This window comes from Astatotilapia calliptera, chromosome 1 (assembly GCF_900246225.1).
Source record: "Astatotilapia calliptera chromosome 1, fAstCal1.2, whole genome shotgun sequence".
NCBI classification, from domain to species: Eukaryota; Metazoa; Chordata; class Actinopteri; order Cichliformes; family Cichlidae; genus Astatotilapia; species Astatotilapia calliptera.
In genome coordinates, this window is record NC_039302.1 from 35949871 (window position 1) to 35969016 (window position 19146).

Genomic DNA, 19146 nt, shown 5'->3' on the forward strand with positions numbered 1-19146 from the left:
GGCGCTCAGAGCTCTGGAATTGGGATTTTATTTGTTTGTCTTTTTTTTAAACAGTGAATGAGATTTTAATGCGAGCTGTCAGTCGAACAAAGGACTCAGTCTGTCCGCTGAGTGAAAACCTTGTATCTCCACTTCTGGCAGCTTTCCTGCTTTCAGATCAGCTGCTGCACAAGTCAAGGTCACATTCTGACCTGTGAAACTCATAAAAACATTATCAGTAGAAACAGAGAAGTCATATAAGACATGACGTTTCCCGCGCCGTGTGTGTGTGTGTCAGGTTTGTGCTTTGTTTTTATTTTTATTTTTTTATTGCATAAAAACTTTGATAAATGATCAGGTAATTCACACTCATGATTGTTCTTGAGCCAAACTTGCTCTCTCAGTGTGTGTGTGTGTGTGTGTGTGTGTGTGTGTGTGTGTGTGTGTGTGTGTGTGTGTGTGTGTGTGTGTGTGTGTGTGTGTGTGCACGCGCGTGTGTGGGCTGCAGATTAGATGCAGGGCTACAGCCTTTAGTCCCTCCTCCTTCCCCTGCAGATCTCTATATATACAGTGAGTGAGAGAAGCAGCCGAAGAGCTCTGTACCGGCTGCTCGTCAGAACACAGAGTGTGAGAGGGAGTGTGTACAGCAGAGAGGGAGAGCAACAAATAGACACACACTCAGACTGAGTTACTATCTGACAGAGGGGACAGCACGCTCTTGTTTCTTTAAACTTCAAACTTGCAGCTGCAGGAAAGAAGGACAGACAGGTAAAAATTAGGCAGACAGGTAGAACAGGTGAAAAAGCCACTCATACTCTCCTTCAGTGATGGAAGACTACACTCTCCCCTTCTGGATTTACCTGGCCATTGTGACTGTGTTCATCGGCGGAGCCATGAAGAAGATCTTGGCGTCCCACCTGAACACCACCTCCACCGTGGTGGCCTGGCTGGGGGCCACCGTGCTGGTGGAGAGGCTGTGGGCGTTCTGCCTACCGGCCATGCTGCTCCCGGTGCTATTTGGCATCACCTTCTGCATCTACTATGCAACCAAGACCAGCCAGCCACGAGCCATGCTGCCTGCCCACGGCAAAGCCGTAATCATCACAGGTAAGAGGAGGCACTGCCCACTCATTCGGGTGTTTTATCGACACTAGAAATCAGACGTTTGTGTATTTATTCTGGGTTGGGTCTTATTTTCACAACAGCGTGTGTATGCAGTCTTTTTAGTTGTTGTCAGTTGTGCACTTTAGGTGAAATCCTCCTAATTTCTCCTCAATGATAAGGGTTTCTGTCAGATTTAGGATCCTGGGTGTCGGGAAGATGGGGAACTGGTTGCTCCAAAAGCATGAAAACCAACAATCTTTGCTTGAAAACAAGCAAACTTTGTAAATTTCTGAAAAGTGCATCATCAGATTTTGCTCAAACTTGTTTTGAGTTTATCAACGTATCTATCAGCAGGAGCATGTAATTTAAGATATGCTTATTTTACCCCGAGAAAAATCTGTCCTGAAATTACAGTACATCGGTGTTCTCTGTCTAAAATAAACCTCAAGCTGGCAGGAATCCCAAAGCTTATAAAGATCCCTGATCCTGTAATTTGCAGTTAGAATTTCATGCAAGCATGCAAAAGCAGAGCAGAAAAATATTAAATGCAGCCTTAAAACTTAATATTATACTGTTTTCAACAGAGCCTCTGAGGGGAAGGGTAGAGGCGAGCAGGCTTTCAGAGGTGAAAAGGAGAAGTTTTGTAATCTTTAGTGTGACTGTAAATGATCACAGACGTGGTGAGGTCCCGGTGTACTGAGCCCTCTTTAAAAACCATTCGAATCACCGCTCGGATCAAGGAGGTGATCTGATCCCAAAGGAAAACAGTGTGTGTTGGCTCTCTGTTTGTGTGTGTGACAGGGAATAAACTTTATGCACAATGGGCGCCTGCAGGGAGGGGGGGGGGGAGTGTGGTGGTCAAATGGGATTTCCCTTCACAATAAAAGTCAGCGTATAAGGGAAACGTCAGCGGTGTGTTTGCTGATCACAGATGACTGTTTTTGCTGCGCTCTCTGTTATTTGAGCACTGTGGAGTGAGTCTAATAGAAGACTTATATTCATGGGTTTGTGTGTGTGTGTGTGTGTGTGTGTGTGTGTGTGTGTGTGTGTGTGTGTGTGTGTGTGTGTGTGTGTGTGTGTGTGTGTGTGTGTGTGTGTGTGTGGGCTGACCTCCGTCTCCATGCAGCCTTAATCACACTTTTGTTGCCTGACATCCAGCTGGCCCAGGCCTCTTTGTGTCATAGTTAACGAGATAATCAGATCTACAGATTAATGCGTCACTTTAATCACACCACGCTTTGCTTTTGTGTAACTGTACTCTCCTGTAATCTCCGTAGAAGCACACATATAGTGGAAACTTTCCCAAACTGCTCCTCAGGTAACCCTGAAAGGTAGGAAACAGCCATTACTGTGGAGACAGAAAGACGCTCAGCCGTTGTGTTAAATTACCTGTTGCTTCCCTGTAAATGTCAAACACAGATCACATTAAAAAATATAATGAAATCTGCCTTGATCTACTGAGAGGGTGTTCATTGTTATTCATTAGTCCTTACCTGTTGTTTTCTTAATTTATTACTTGTTTAGTTCTCCTAGCTTCACATTTGGAGAAGTTAAGCTCAGAAAATAGGCGCGAAGTTTCTTAATTTGGAGCCCAAGTTCTATCGACCAATCACATCCGAGCAGATAAAAAGTGCGTGTGGAGAAAAAACAAGAGGTCACATTTGCAATTTCATAACAGTGACAATGGTAAGTCTCGATAGCAGCCAGTGACATTCACTGCCATCCATCTAATTTCTTTCTAAATAATTATAGGGTGTGTTTATTTTTTATAGCTCACTTGATTAGATTCTATCAAGGCATAAAGTTAAAGGTGTGGTTCCGGCGATGTCTCTTCTAAGTGCCTGCTGAGCTTTCTTAATATTTGACTGACTGTGTTGGAGCCTATGGAGAATTTTAATGCAGTTATCCCCTGGCTTACATAATAACCTGACACTCCAGCCTCTGGCAGTCACTTTTGGCTGCAAACACTTAAGCTTCAAAACCAGACTTCACAGTGGCTACGGTCACTTTTTACAAACAGCTACTGTAATGATAATTTCCCATGACACACAGTTTCTGAGATTTTTTGACATATAAAAAACAGGCTATTACCAACGCACATATTTCCTGTAAGGCAGCACGGTGGTTAGCACTGTTGCCGCACAGCAAGAAGGTCCTGAGTTCAATTCCACCATCAGGCCGGGGTCTTTCTGTGTGGACTTTGCATGTGTTTGTGTGGGTTCCCTCCGGGTACTCCGGCTTCCTCCCACCGTCCAAAGACATGCAGCTTGTGGGGATAGGTTAATTGGATAATTGCCACTAGGTGTGAATGTCAGTGCGAATGGTTGTCTGTCCCTGTGTGTTGGCCCTGCGACAGACTGGCGACCTGTCCAGGGTGTACCCCGCCTCTCGCCCTATGACAGCTGGGATAGGCTCCAGCGCCCCCCGCGACCCTGAAAAGGATAAGCGGAAGCGAATGGATGGATGGATGTTTCCTGTAAGCTGCGCACGATCAAAAACCCAAATACTGGAGCAATTACATAAATACACACAGGTAAAATGCGTCTTGGGAGGTTTTCTGTGTATTTTTCAAACAAATAAAAGTTATGTTAATTATTATCATCCCAAACAAAGTGAAATGTCATTCAGCTGCACAGGATTGGCCCGTATTTCCTGTTATATTTTCTTGCTTTGTGGGGATGTCAGTTTGTTTGCAAACACCTTTACACTTTGAACAAAGGTGTGGTCCAGATCTCTGCCACTCACCTCCCACACAGGAAGGAGTGCTCCTTTGAACGGGAGGAAAAAAATCTAGGTTAAACAAATAAAGCCGTTCACGTTCACGCATTAAACTGCACCGGCACCAGTGAGTATAACACATCACACAGCATCCATCAAGCAGCAGACCTTTAGAAAAACAGATGTTAGCCATAAACTGGTCTCGGTGTCAGTCAGTCCACCTCTCTCGTTAAGAGTGAAATGTCTGGATGAACTGGCACAACGTTTGTGTCCAGTATTACTTACCCTACAGGCACAAATGATGGTAGGATACTGGAGGAGCAGAAGTCTGCATGAACAAACTCAAATGAGACGACACCTTTAGGGTGAAAGGATGATGGGGTATTAAACAGCAATAGCAGGAGCAATGAGATGAACTAAAACAATACTCTGACTACTCACCAAAAGACTACCTCTAATAGCAATGAAACAGCCAAAACTCTTAAACCAATTAGTTGGTCTGTGGATTTAATAGATCAATGAATAAAATATTACGTGTTCCTCTAACAGCTAAAAAGTCAGATTCTCACGTCTGTACTAGTCTGATTGTACACATCCGCCATGGCACAGATTCAAAGTAATCCCAAACCAGAACAAACATATCCTGCAGACTAAGCGGTCTGACACCGGAGCTGTAGGGCTTCAGGAGATGGTCTGTTGACATGGCAAGACATAAATCCCTAAGACACACACGAGCATGCATGAAGATCACCACAGCACACATGGCCTTTACAAGATACAGCCTCACATCTTTGCACACCAACCACGTTATCCTACTATCAAGTACTTCACGCAGATACGGTGCGGAGCTTTATTTGAGATCTGATTACAGCCTGAAAGCTCTCTCACTTACGTGGCCCTTTGAACATTGGCTTCAACCCAGTAGAAGGGGAAATATCTACGAGGAGATTTAAAGCTGGTCCAGATCCCAGATCTCAACCAACAGATCGTTCTTAATTGGCTCTGCCGAAAACTGTTAGGGTCAACGTTTGGTCATTTTGGAAATAAGAGCAGAGGGTGGAACAAAAGGCTGCAGTAAACCTCTTAGAAAGCAAGTTGATTTGTTCTAAACAGAGCCACATTCTTCAAAGGATGAGGGCTGAAGTCACAGGGCTCGGTGACTGGGCAGCGCTGCAGGTTGATGTCCTGCCAACGTGTTAAGGAAACCTCTCAGAGCCTTTAGACTCTTTCAGAGGGAGGGAAGGGAGTCATGGTCAGAACTGCTGATGACGGACACCTTAAGATGGTAAGTTGATGAGAATCTAAGGTTTTCTAAAACGCCTGCAGTAGTCTCCTGCAGGAGATGGCCTAGACCAGGGGTGGGCAATTCCAGGCGTCGAGGGCCGGTACCCGGCAGGTTTTAGATCTCACCTTGGGTCAACACACCTGAATCACATGATTAATTCGTTACCAGGCCTCTAGAGAACTTCAGGACATGTTGAGGAGCTAATTTAGCCATTTAAATCAGCTGTGTTGGTTCAAGGACACATCTAAAATCTGCAGGGACAGCGGCCCTCGTGGCCTGGAGTTGCCCACCCCTGGCCTAGACAAATCCCAGTCCTCTACTAAGTCCAAAGCACCATCTTGCCAGAAGCCCACCAAAATGTAATGGTTTCTTTCATTGCTCGGGCTTCGTCTCTCCAAGTCTGATGAAATTTGATCCTGTTGACAGACAAACACAGCTAAAAACAAACTTGGTTCTGTTAGACACATTTGTATCAGAAGCATGAATGTCTAAACTACACATTTCATCAAACCACTTTCTCCACGTTGAAACAGCTGCGTTCAGTAACTAACAATCAAAATATTTCTGTAGCAAAACCTACATTACATCTATAATCCCTTAACTGTGAGTAATCAGATTTTCTTCCTTCTACTTATTCGATCTTTGCTCTTTTGTATGCCCGTCTTCTTTCATCATTTTATTCATGTTTTTCTCTCTCGTTCTCTGTATTTACTCAATTGTGCTCCATTTTCCTTCATTGTTTTCCATTTCTACATTTTACTTCCTTGTTTCATAGTGCTGTTTCCCTTTTTTGGAATATTTTTCACTTTCCTTTCCCATTTGACTCGTGCACTTTCTTATGCTTCCACCCCTCGTTTCTCCTCCCTCATCTCAGTCACTCGGTTCAACAGAAAGTTCATCAGAGTTCACCTTTTCATAAACGCAGACTTAGAGTTCACCTCATGTCGTAGTCAAGAGTTTTAAAAGTTTTAAAAACTGTTTGCAGCTGCATCCGGGGTGAAGTCTTGTGTAATACGCCTCTGCTTATTAACAGTCTAGAAACCGAGGCTTTGTTATTCAAAGGTTTGATTCTGCAAGCTTTGCAGTCTTGACCTCTGCTTAAAGTTGGACAATTGCATTGATGAAGCAATGGCAACCTTCATCATGTCCTCACGTCGAGTTCACGCACAGAAAATTTTTCTTTCACGCAGTCAGGCAAATAATAGCAGGATATTAGAAAACATTGCTCAATGTTTGCACCAAAAGCATTTTGTTCATAAAAACACCACAGAAGGCAAGGAGTGAAAAAACCGTGTTCACTGATTCCACATCAACAGGAACAGTAAGTGAAACGTGGAGTCTCATTGTCAGCTTGGTCAGCAGAAACCTGTGATCCAACCAAAATGTCTTCAAACCCAGAAAGCTAAATCATAGATTTAAACTGTAGTGCAGTTTCCAGACAAATTCAATTTCTCAAGCTGAATCTTGATAAGATGACATGGAATATTTTCATTTGTAAACATGCAACCCTAGAATTTCATCTTGGATCCTTAAAACCTCTCTGTGAATCATAACAGAAGTATGCTTTAGACCTTTTAGTCCAAAAAGTCTAAAAGAAGATTGGAAACCACTGCATTCTCCCAAATGGTCCATAGAACTTCATAAAATACCCTTAAACATCTCTACAACCTCTGCGGAGACACCAATCATATTTCTCGTTTGCTCGTCCTAGAAGCTCCTGTGAGTTTCTTGAACTCTCGTGGTTACATTCCTGGGTTATTCCCTGTGTTAACGATGAAGTTCTCTGAACACAGATATTAGGTGTGAATGTGATATTACGACAGTTCTGATCACTTCCAGGTGTATCTCACAGCTGATTTATAGACCCCCATGACCTTCCAAGTCCAGCAAAAGGGAGAAATAGAAATCCTCAGACACATTTCTTTCACACCTCTTTAAACTTTTTCATGAAGCTCTAAACACTAAGCGATGGCTCACATTTCGTAGTTCAGCACAAACATTGGCTGTCACCCTTTTTCACTAACAGTGTTGTAACATCACAATCCTGACTTTTTCATCCCACATCTGTAACTTTTTGGGGTCATTTTTTAACCTCGTTTGATTGATGGCAGTCTTTGTATCCTATAACGTTTTCTGTCTGCAGGGTGTTATATTAACCAAAGGAGATTCCCCAGTACAGGAAAAATTGCCTTGGTAATCAAAGAAAAACGTTTTTCTTTCCCTTTTCCCCTTGATTAAAAGGGGAAAACAGTTGGAGGGTTTTTGGGGGGGTTTGTTTCTTTTTACAAAGACATATTATTACTTCTCTCCAAACCACAGGGTTAAGTTTAGGATTGCGAGCTGGTGTTGGGGTCTTCACTGATGATCACTTAGACCTCAGACTTCATGAGTGATTCGTGGTATTTTTGTCTTTTTCTTGGGAAGAACATTTGCCACACACTGTGCAAGTTTAATATCAACAAATTAAAATTTTAGTGGTTTTATGTGAGTTAGCTCTCCTGTCGGTGGCAGTTTCTGCATGTGCGGATGGAGCTGATGAATGCAGTTATTTAGGTCTCTACAAAGTGTCTTTTCGACCTTATTCATATTTGTTCTTCTCTGTCTCTGCACACATTGTTTTCTTAACCTCAGGAGCCTCTCAGAGCCTCAGCCATAAATTGCAGCGCTGCTCCCCTTTAGACCTGGAGCCTCTTTTCTGCAATACCGCAGTCACATATTCACCTCAAAACCTCTGACCACAAACACAAACATTTTTTTATTCCTACGTATTCGTTTTTGCCCTGATCATATCTCAAACGGTGTCACTACCTTGACGTACGAATCATGACAAAGCAAACCAAACAAACCATCTCAAATACGTTTTCCACCACAGCATGGTGCAACAAACAACAGGACTTACTGTTTCTGTAAATGTGGTTTCTCCTGTCGCTGTCCTTTAGCCATCAACCAAGAATCTGCAGCTCCCGGGGAACCTGAAGATGAATAGGATCATACGACGATTTGAGCGGACATATCAAATTAATTGTGTTATGTAAGGGGAAGGGGATCAGGGTCAGACAAACTTGTTTGTTCTTTGACGTGGCTAACACAGAAAGTGTTAAGCTGGGCTCAGCTTTTTCAGCACTGTGATGACGTGGTGAATTTTTCATTAGTCAGGCTTCCGCGTCTGCAGTCACACACTCGGTATACCGAGGATAGACCAGCGCATTAACAGGCGTGCTTTTCTTCTCTGCTCTTTGAGATGAAAATGCTCTTTAGGGGGGAAAACAAATTGGATGAATTCAGAATTTCACCAAAAAACAACAAAGATGAAGTACTTTAAATCTGCACACAGTATAGTTCCTTTTGAGACCCTCGGCTGTGTGTGGTGGCCCTTTGACTCAAGACTCAAGAGCTGGTCTCCTGGCCTTATGTCAATTTTGTTTGAGTCTGAGAGCTAAAAGACATCACAGCATGAAACCGGCTCCCCCTCCCCACATTCCCCTCTGTTATCAGATATCAAGCTGCTCACAATAACAAAGCACAGCTCAAAATATCCTGGCAGTTGAACAGCAAGTGGAACTCAGCAGAAAGCGTTTGCAGCTATGAATCAGGTGTTTCTGCAGCGTGGAGCAGAGCTGAGGTATTTATTTCACTCTCACTCAGCGGCTTTTTTCTCAGGACGTGACTCTGGAAATCCTCCAAGGACACGGATAGAAACAACTTGCCAACGCCTCGACACTCTCGCCAGCAGAGCTCTTTCAGACACCCGCTGCACAAAAGAACAAACAGAACAGCGAGTACCGCTGTGGATCAGGTTGTAGGACCAGGACTTCTGGGAAACTGGGCGAGCTGCGGGGTACGTGACACATCCCCACGGTGGCTGTTTCTGAGGGACACTGCAGTCCTGCTGGAGGAACATATGTGGGTGTGTGAACACAACGGCTCTGCGGTTGGTTCCTCATAAAGTTTGAGGAAAAATAACAGCTCGCTCCACTGATCAGGGAATGAAGGAATTCAGGAATCTGTTAATTATTATTGACTAATTACTTAGTTTAAAAATGCAGTGAAACAGTTCCAAGAGCGTCTGAGATCGCATGCCTCTGCCAAGGCTGAAAACTCCTTTCACACCATGCATGTGTTAATGCCTAATCTTAGCCCAGATAACAGTAAGATTATTGTGTAATGATTAAAACTTTCCAGTTGTGCTGTAAAACATGTCCATATTATTTTCAGAAACAAACAAAAAACAAAACAAGCATTGGTGAAGGTAAAGAAAAAGGTTCACGCATTAACAAAGAACTTTGTGTTTGAGTCGATCTTTTGTCAGATTCTGTTCGAAATGAAAACTCTGCATTTGTGAGCTACACCTGAAGGACTGGATGGAGGAAGTGCAGGGTGCAATGCTCAATGCTGTGACACCAGAAACCAGGTTCACACCCAGACTCTTGCCTGTGGCTGAGCCAACAAAAGCTCTTTTGTGCAGGTTTAGGGACTTTTCAGGACCTGAACCAGGATCTGAGCAGAACCAGGAAGCCGTCATAATGCTGCAGGTGTACAGGTGGAGCCTGGAGTCAGGAACAGACTGTCAGACACAAGATATGAAAACTTATCCCTAACCTGGCGGCGGTGTCTCACACGTGTTTCTCTGTAAGCGTCTGAGTGGTCATTTTGCCTGTTTTGTAATGTTTTGTGTTTCCAACAAGAACAGTTAACAGATGAAGGTTCTGGTTCGGGGGCCATGAGCTGCGTGACTAGAGTCCCAGATTTGATATTGTGCTAGAACACTGTGTGATATTTTGCTGAAAGTATCATGTATTTATAACATAGGTATATATGATTTATATAAAGCAACTTTTTGGAGTCAAAGTCACATAAACCAAAACCAGTGTTTGCTTTCTTTTTTTCTTCAGAGGCAAAGACAAGTGCATCTCGTTTTCTTTTTCGTTGGCTCTGCAGCTTGACGTTAACAGTAAAGAGACATGAACTTGAAAAAAATGCTCGCTCTGTCCCTGCAGGCTGCGACTCTGGCTTTGGGAATGCAACGGCTAAACATCTGGACTCCCTGGGCTTTGAAGTGTTCGCCACAGTGTTGGATCTGAATGGAGACGGAGCCAAGGAGCTGCAGAGGACCTGCTCACACCGCCTCACCCTCCTCCAGGTGGACATCACCCAGCCACAACAAGTGCAACAGGCCTTGCTGGACACCAAAGCCAAACTGGGGCTCAAAGGTAAAGACGAACTGCTTTTTCTGAGTCTGTTCATACCAGACAAACCAGCTAGGATTAGGCTTAATGGATTTAATGGAGCTACCGCCACATTTATCAAGTGTTTCAGGGTCACAAGTTAGGATGATCGCGTGTTCTTATGACTGCGGTTTGAGATGTAACATTTAAATCTCAGCACGAGTTTGACATCTGAAATGGCTCGTGTAGTCTTCTCCAAACTGTACTCTGTTTTAGAAGTAGATCCAAAGAAAACAGGAATGATGCCAAGTTTTACTTTTAATATATTTTATATGGTTCAAAGTATGTTTGACAAAGGACAGATTATTTATTGAACTTAAAAGCTGAAATAAAACTTTTGAACCCCATAAAAAGAACAAATCTCTGCAGTCCAGATGTCGATAGAGCATAAAAAATAATCTCTGAATATCTTTCTGGATTTCGTTTGAAATGTTCTGACGAAATCGTCAGCAGCTTCAAGTACATCTTCACCTGTTGACCTGTTATCATCAAAAGTCTTGGGTATTAAAAAAATACAAAGAACTAAACTTCAAAGCGGCTCCATCAACATTAGCAACACTAAATTAGTGACATCTTGACTGCAGGGAGCTGAGTGATTATGAATGAAGTCACCGGGCAGTTAAGGGTTAAACAAAACTGGAACAGGAAGGAGTTCAGAAAAACAACAGCAATCTGCAGGGAACAGGTGTATGTGGGGTTTACCGCAGCGAGGTGGCCTGTCAGTTAACTTGTGACTTGACACGCCGGTGTGATAAAGTTTAATCACCTGCTGAGCTTCTGGTGAACTTCACAAGATCAAGGTTCGAAGGGAGAGAGATTTATGAGCACCGGTAAATGCTGGACTGCTCCTTTAAATGGTCGGCTGATTCTGCACAGCGTGCTGGTTCAGAGCGTGCAGCGATGCACAGGAATGTGTGGTGGAGTTTGTCCAACAGCCTTCTAGGAAATCACAGTGGCAGAGGAGGCGCTCAGGCAGCAAAACCACTGCAAATGGCTCGGACTGCTTTGCGAGTGGAGGACTGTTCGAGAGGTGTAGTGCAGGTGTCTCATATTTCACACACAGATATCAGAGTGTTGATTCAGTCTGTGATTGGCTCAGCCCTGCAGCACCCACTGGCTTTGTAATTAGACATCTTAGACCGCTGGCTTCATGTCCCAGTCATTTAAGGATACACACAGTGTGTGTGCGTGTGTGGATGTAATAAAATATCTGGAAGGAAAGGTCACTTAAACACACGCTGGAACTGCGCGTGTGGTTTATGTCCTTGCATGAGTGTGCACTTTTTTACTCGTGTTGTTGGGACATGGATTTGGCCACAGTCACACTGTAAGGATTCGCCTCCCTGCGAGACATAAATCATGAAACTGTTGTGTGGTTTGCTTGGAGATTTCTAAGAGCGGATTCAGAAAAAGATTCAGAAAGAATCCCCTCTTGCTTTATTTTAATTGAAGATCAATCGAGTTGTAGTTTTTCCATAAAATTTCCCAGCTATGAGAAAATAAAAACATACTTTTAGAAAATCCTGCAAATCTATTAAATGTCTCATTTAGAAACGAATTCTTTGTTCTGGCACCAAACGCCCATCTGCTGCATTCTGTTTGCTTGAATTGCCATTAAGATGTCCTGAAGCTCATTGGACAAAGTTTAGAAGGCTACACACCTGATTATGCAATAAAACATTGATAAGCAGAGATTATGGTGAGGATAAAACACTCTATTTAAAGCCTCAAGTGTTCCCAGAAGCCAAAGAAAAGAAAGCTGGAGTGCCTCTTCATAGATCTGGCTATCAGACAAAACTAGTGATTGAGCAAGATAGTCCTTGACCAGGGAGGGAACCCAAAGATCACTCCAAGAGAGGGCTCTGTGGGGATGTCTGCCTTACATAAGGACTCTTAGAGTGGTAATAAGTGTTCATTAATAACCACAAAGACACATTAAGGTTGCCTTTCACAATAAAATTCTTTACTGCAGCTTATTTCAAGCAGCTTCGGTTTTACAATTTTAGTTTTATCCGAAGGTCACCTCCAGTTCCAGTTCACAGAACATGAACTGCTGCCTTCTGGTTTGGAAACTTTATGTTTGACCTTTTTACCGCTGACCCAGAGTCAAAGTTTGGCCTGTTGTTTGCCTGCTTATCATTCATCAGCTCAGACCTAAACAAAGTTCCCACAGCGGCCCCCGAAACAAACACTGTGATTCTGGGACAGCCGCTTCAGATGAGGACGAGTGAGGCTTATTTACACCAGCAGAGCGAGAGAGAGAGTTGTTGGTGTACTACAGCTGAATGTGTTGGCAGTCTGAGGGTCTGCGGAACAAATGTTACATAAAAGTTCTGAGAAAACACACCAGGCCTCCACATGTTCGCTGTGAATCCAAGAGATCAATCAAAAGTACTCAGACTCTCACCACAGAGGAAACATGGTCCATCATTAGAAAAGTAATGACTTATTTATTCAAATATACCCAAATTCTTCAAAAGTAAGGTACAGAAGATGATTTAAATTTTAAAGTTCTGTCAGTCAGCTCGATAATTAAAACTAAAACAATTAGAATGGTTCACATTATTTCACAGTATTTGTGCGCAAATATGTGTGTAAAATACAAAATAGCATCAAATACTTGGAGTGCAATTACCTTAAGTTTCACTTAAGTAGCAAGAAATAATACTAAAGTCAAACTCTTTATTCATTTGAATACCAAAGGTCAGCATCTACTAAAAAAGATTTTTCACAATCAAATCCGAAACGCTGAAATTAATTAAATGTATCCTGTCATGTCAGTAACTATTAAATTCGCCTTTTTGTTGTCCTCTGGCACACAAGCCATCTGTTTTACCATTAGTGCTTTCATGTGTCTGTGTCAACACACCACATTTCCTAACCTCTGCCGTGCGTTGGTTTGTCTTTGCAGGTCTGTGGGCTTTGGTGAATAACGCCGGCGTGTGTGTGAACTTCGGAGAAGTCGAGCTGTCGCTGATGTCCAACTACCGTGGGTGCATGGAGGTCAATTTCTTCGGCACGCTGAGCATCACCAAGGCCTTCTTGCCGCTGCTGCGACAGACCAAGGGACGCATTGTGACCATCTCCAGTCCCGCCGGTGTGTGTCTGAGACGTTCACACACACACACATACAAAGATGCTGTGATAAATCTTACGTGAGTGCTCCAAAGTGAGTGAGCCACACTTAAACTGTTGCCTTCAAACAGCCAAAGCAAACAAACAGCGCTGCTGCCGGCCGTTTGTCCAACTCGACTCTGTCATCATGCCAAAACACCACAGTGCAACCAAATCAATCAGAAAGGTTCATCCCCAGGTGCAGTTAATGAGCTCAGCAGCTTCCACTGACATCTGCTGTTGGTTAGACTGTAAGACAGAGTTTAACATTTTCTCTGTATGTGGTGAGGTGGAAAGGGAACAGTTCATGCTCTGGGCCCTAAAAACACTAAACACATCTGCAGAAGATATATATCGTCCTCTTTCTTAGACTCACATTGTTACATCTAACACAGAAATGAATAACCAGGATATCCAAGAGTGGACTTAATGAGACTAATATATGCTGTTATAACAAAGCTAATTTGGCTACTGTGCATACGGAAGAAATGTTATAGTTAATTTTGACCATAATGTACAAATTTATTTAAGAATTTCTTCCCTGATCAGCTTTTTGCATTTTGTTGATTCAGTTTAATAAAAATTCCACTAGTTACATTTTCTTAGTTTAGTTTTTTATGTCAAATTTTTAGTCCAGTTGGATCCAGCAAAGTGAACTGATGTGGTTCTTTGACCACAACTCAGAAGCAAGACCCACTTTTTTCATTTTTTCATCTGGTAGATCTGTAACTTGAATCACAAGTTACTTTGATGGTTTGTTTATTATGTCTTATGATCACTGTTGTGAGAAAGGCTGGAGGGTTTTCTGAATTAGTACCTGAGTAAGTGCAGGCGTTGCGCACCAGTGGATGAATACTCTGACAAATTAACCTGCGTAAGTTAGTTCAAGTGAAGGTTTAAAAAACAGGAAGGAAAGAAAGCACTTTAGGGCTCATTTGGTCTGGTTCTGTGGGTGAAGGCAGCTGCACAGCAGCAGAACAAACAAAGAAGAAAATGACCAATTCTTTTGTAGAGTATTTAGCCTTAATCTTACTACATGAAAGAGGTCATGCTGACGCTTTACCCGTGCTTCTAGGTGACCAGCCATTTCCCTGCCTGGCAGCATATGGAGCATCTAAAGCAGCTCTGAACCTCATCACTGAGACTCTGAGACATGAGCTGGAGCCCTGGGGAGTCCAAGTGTCCACCATCCTGCCATCCTCATACAGGACAGGTACCAGTACCAAACAGTACCCTGGACACCTCAACTCACCACAGTTTACAGAGGAATGAGCAGAGATTTGAGGTCAAACAGAGTAGTTGGGTCATTGGCTGCATTCAGTCAATTAAAAACCTGCATGAATGATTTATGTCATGCTGGTATTCGGACCTACTAAGGCACAATAGTCAACGGAAACAAATTGTTATTTTTATATGAAATGTGATAAGATGTAGGAGTTCCACAAGGCTCAATCAACGGTCATCCAATATTTTCATTTTCCAGTTAGAAGCTTTAATCAAACGAAATAAATCTGTTGTTACTGCATTATAAAACTAGACACGGGAAACTAAAAGAAACTTTATTTGACACTTTTTTAAGTTAAACTGTAGTATTTTTAATAGCTTCGTTTAATGGTACCAACCAGAGAATTAGATTTATTCACTGTTTTCAAAACCAACTCGTACTATTCACATCACTTCATATTCTTATCAAATAATTTTCTGTAATATTGACAGACCAAGAAATCTGTAAAAAACTAAAGTAAAAAATTTTTAAAAACTGTTCCACATTCTGGTTCAAAAAGTAGAAGTGATGAGTGGAATATGAAAACATTTGTTTGGCTGCCAAACCTTCCAGAGAAGATGACAAGTTGTGACGAAGGGCTCGCTAAGCGCTGAGGTGAGATGTAGAAATAAGCTTAAGATTTTTATTAATTCGGATCCATCGGGAATAAACTGCACTCCTCATCCTGCAGGAGTTGTACACTGTGGTTTGGCCTCATGTCAAACACAATGACAGCCCTCCTGCTGAGGAAAGTACGCTCGTGATGAGAAACACATGTGTGATGGACCATCTGTTTTCACACACGCACACACTCAGCGCTGACTTGGGATTTCGAAACTCTTCGGGGATGGATGGATATGATTAGAGGGAGGGAGGGAGCATGCCTCAGTAATTCACTTTGTCCTGCAGTTGCTGTGCTCAGGAGACAGATCAACATAACAACTCAACAACCTGATTATGTTGAAATGTAGAGACAATATCTAACTCACAATCACGGGCCAGTGATGGAGTAAGTACTTGCATAATTTACTTTAGGAAAATTAGCAGTAACGCATTAAAGTACTGACAATAAAAAGTCCCTGAAGTATTAAAAGTTCTGACTGTGCAATAGAGTATATTATACTATCAGTGCATTATTCTCTTCTGACTCAGAGTCTGTTGTAACCTGAGATGCAAAATTGCAGAAACTGGGAGAAAATAAACACCTGAGCATCAACCAATAGACGCATTGCTCCATGCAATTAAATTACGCTTTCTAATCTTTAGCAGTCTTAATGACTTTGTAAAGGGATCTAATTCAATGTTATGTCAAAGCTATTTATCATTTTTTCATAAACATTTAAAAAGCATGAAATATCTAATTTTCTTCCTATGCTTCTATAAGAAATTGACAAATCTTAAATAAATTGTTTGGCAGTAACAAAAAGCAAGTTGCAACTTGTGCATAATCATCAGCATAGAAAGTGCATTTTGGAAAATAAAAATTAAATACTTAAATGCTGCTAGTAGGACTGTTAATATTGATCTAAACCACACAAACGCTGATTATTTTTTTCATTATTTATATGATTTGAAAAACAGTGTGATTATCTGTCTCAAAGGCCTTTACAAACCAGTGAAGACTGCAGTAAAAGAAAGTTAGTCTCCTCCAGGAAAACCCCTCGTTAATAGCTTACCAGTGTTTGCCAGGCAGTGATGGGATCAGCTTTAACCCTAAACTCTAAATTACTTTTGTACACTTTATTATCACACATTAGAGTGAAATGTGTTTCTTATTGGTCTGAAGGTAAAAGAAAATCTTTAAACAGTGAAAAAAGCTTTTAAAAGTCCACTTGCACTCAGCTGTAATAAAAACAGGTTGTAATGTTTACCACTGCAGTGTGACCAAAACTATTCTAGTCCTCCTGGGTCCTCACAAAAACAATAAAAGCAAACAGCAGCTTCAAACAGGAAAACGTAGGACAGCAAAAGAACCACAGAGAGGAGTTCCCGTCACGCCGGCTGTGGTGATGACAGGGATGTAAACCCCGAGCTGGCTCACTTTCCATCTGTTTACTCTTTAATCCTGAAGAAACAGGTTTGCATTTAAGCTTCTTATCCCACTCTTCAACTTGAACTTTCCAAGACCTGCTGACACCATGTTCAACAGTTAAACAGCCAGTCCGCAGCTGAGTCAAGGCTCACACTGAGGCAGTGAAGTGTCAAAAGCTGCTGATTCTGTGCAGGCAGCTACAGCCGTCCCTTTTGTTGAAATTAAACCTGCATGTGAAGCAGAGATGCTGATTCTAAACCTAAAAAACTACACACCGAAGGCCTAAAATGGATTTTCACTTTAAATGTCGAAGTTAAAAAGCAAGCAATATTGGGGTTTGGTGTCATTGATGTTGCTATGGTAACACTGCCCTCTTCTGTCTGCAGCTCAGTCCAGTAACTCCGCCTACTGGGAGAAACAGCACAAGCATCTGCTGCAGAATCTGTCCCCGGCGTTGCTTGAGGACTACGGTGAGGAGTACGTGACCGAGACCAAGGATCTGTTCCAGACCTTTGCCAAACACACCACCACCAACCTCCAGCCTGTTGTTGACACCATCGTGCAGGCGCTGCTGGCTCCGCAGCCTCAGCCGCGTTACTTTGCAGGCTCTGGCTTGAGCCTCATGTACTTCCTCCACACCTACTTTCCTTACAGCATGAGCAACAACTTTCTGAAGAAAAGGTTTTTGAAGAAGAATGTGATCCCGCGCGCTCTGAGGAAGCAGTCAGCCTTTGATCTGAACCTCAGCCTTCATAACAACAACAATGAGGAGAAGCTACAGCAGATGTGAGACAGTCAACACAGAGGGTATTATCCTGCAGATAGAGGACCACTTCTGTAACACACTCATAGAGCTGTCGTTTTATGTTTTTTAAAAATGTTGAAGGGAACATTGAGATGCACCAAAATGGTTTCTGTTTGTCTCTGTAATGTCTGGCCTGCATGGGGAGGTCAGGGGGTGGGGTTCGGCAGATGCAACCACAGGCCGATCACGGGACACCTTCACCTCTGCCAGCTGTACTGTATAAACACCGGAAGGATCACACTGATGTCATGTGCCTTTATCACATAGAAAGCAGCTTTGCAGGTGGAAGCAAACACTACAGCAGCTCATTAAACCAACACCAGCACAGCCATACAAAAATATCGTTTGCAGAAAGATATCAATTTTTATCACCTACATCATATTAAATTATTTAGCTTCATAATCATAATAAAAAGTTAATTTTCTATCAACCCATCAACAGTCAGTGTGATTCTTAGATTGAGACTAAGCTAGATGACATAAAATCTACTGACTCAGCACGACTCGTCCCGTGTTGAATCAAATTATATGCCTGATTCAAAGACTGCAGATTATTATAAATTCTCTAAAACCCCAGCAACAACAGTTTTCTTGCTGTCTAAAGGAGCTTTTACTGACTATCGCTCTGGAGTTTAACAAATCAAACACTGGTCTGGTCCATCTCCGGATGTCAGGTCTGGCCCCACACTGATTCGACTGATGCTGCTACCTGAACCTGATGTTCAGCCAAAATTAACGCACAAAAAAAGAGCCAAATCTGACATTTGTGTCCGGGCCAGAGCAACATCACAGCTGAGTCAAGCCACCTGTGAGCATCTTAAAGCAGCAAGTTACAAAGTCAAAGTTAAAAATCTAAGGGAAGCCTCAGATCTGTAACTCAAATCTCGTCCGGCCAGCTCCACGTTTATATTCAGTACAGAAACTGGTAGAATGAGAACACACCTGCTGAATACTGTGTCTTTGCTCAACAGAGTCAACTGACAACAAGTCAGAGGCCCTTATTAGAAGCAGATTTCATTATTTGCAGGCCCTCATTTATGGTTCCTGATGTTCCATCGTCTCTAAGTCGCCTCTGTCAGTGCGCCCCAGGGTGGCTGTGGTTATAATGTAGCTTGCCATCACCAGTGTGCGAATGTGTGTGTGAATGGGTGGATGACTGGATATGTAAAGCGCTTTGGGGTCCTTAGGGACTAGTAAGGCGCTATATAAATACAGGCCATTTACCATTTACCATCTAAGTCATAAACACTTTTTAGTGAGGCACAAAGAACTGCGTCACAGTAAATTCATTACATACATGAATCGTTAGTCATGGCACAGTCAGGAATCATTTGGGATTTTTGCATTAAATAACAGCGTGTAGAAATACTGAATGAAACTTTTGTCTAATTTTTGCTAAAATCTTTGGCCTTCTGTGAAAAAACAAAAGAAAAAAGGAGTAAAAAGGGAACAAACAGTGAAATGAGCTGCTGCAGTGCTGCGTCCATCCACCTGCATCAGAGAGAAACATATTCTTCTTCAGGTATTTAAAGACTTTACTTACACTTGTGATCTCTGGGGTCCGGGTATTTTCTGCAGGAAGCAAATTGAGGCAAAATAATTTCAAAACAAAATCACGCT

General features: G+C 42.4%; 1 protein-coding gene across 1 annotated transcript; it reads left to right on the forward strand.

Moving 5' to 3' along the window:
* The first annotated feature begins 554 nt into the window (after positions 1-554).
* hsd11b2 (hydroxysteroid (11-beta) dehydrogenase 2) lies at positions 555-18643 on the forward strand. Its single transcript, XM_026176024.1, has 5 exons — positions 555-1086; positions 10084-10296; positions 13223-13408; positions 14501-14638; positions 17108-18643. Exons 1-5 carry the CDS (start codon positions 807-809, stop codon positions 17509-17511), a joined length of 1221 nt encoding a protein of 406 aa, XP_026031809.1. The 5' UTR covers positions 555-806; the 3' UTR covers positions 17512-18643.
* The last annotated feature ends 503 nt before the right edge of the window (positions 18644-19146 follow it).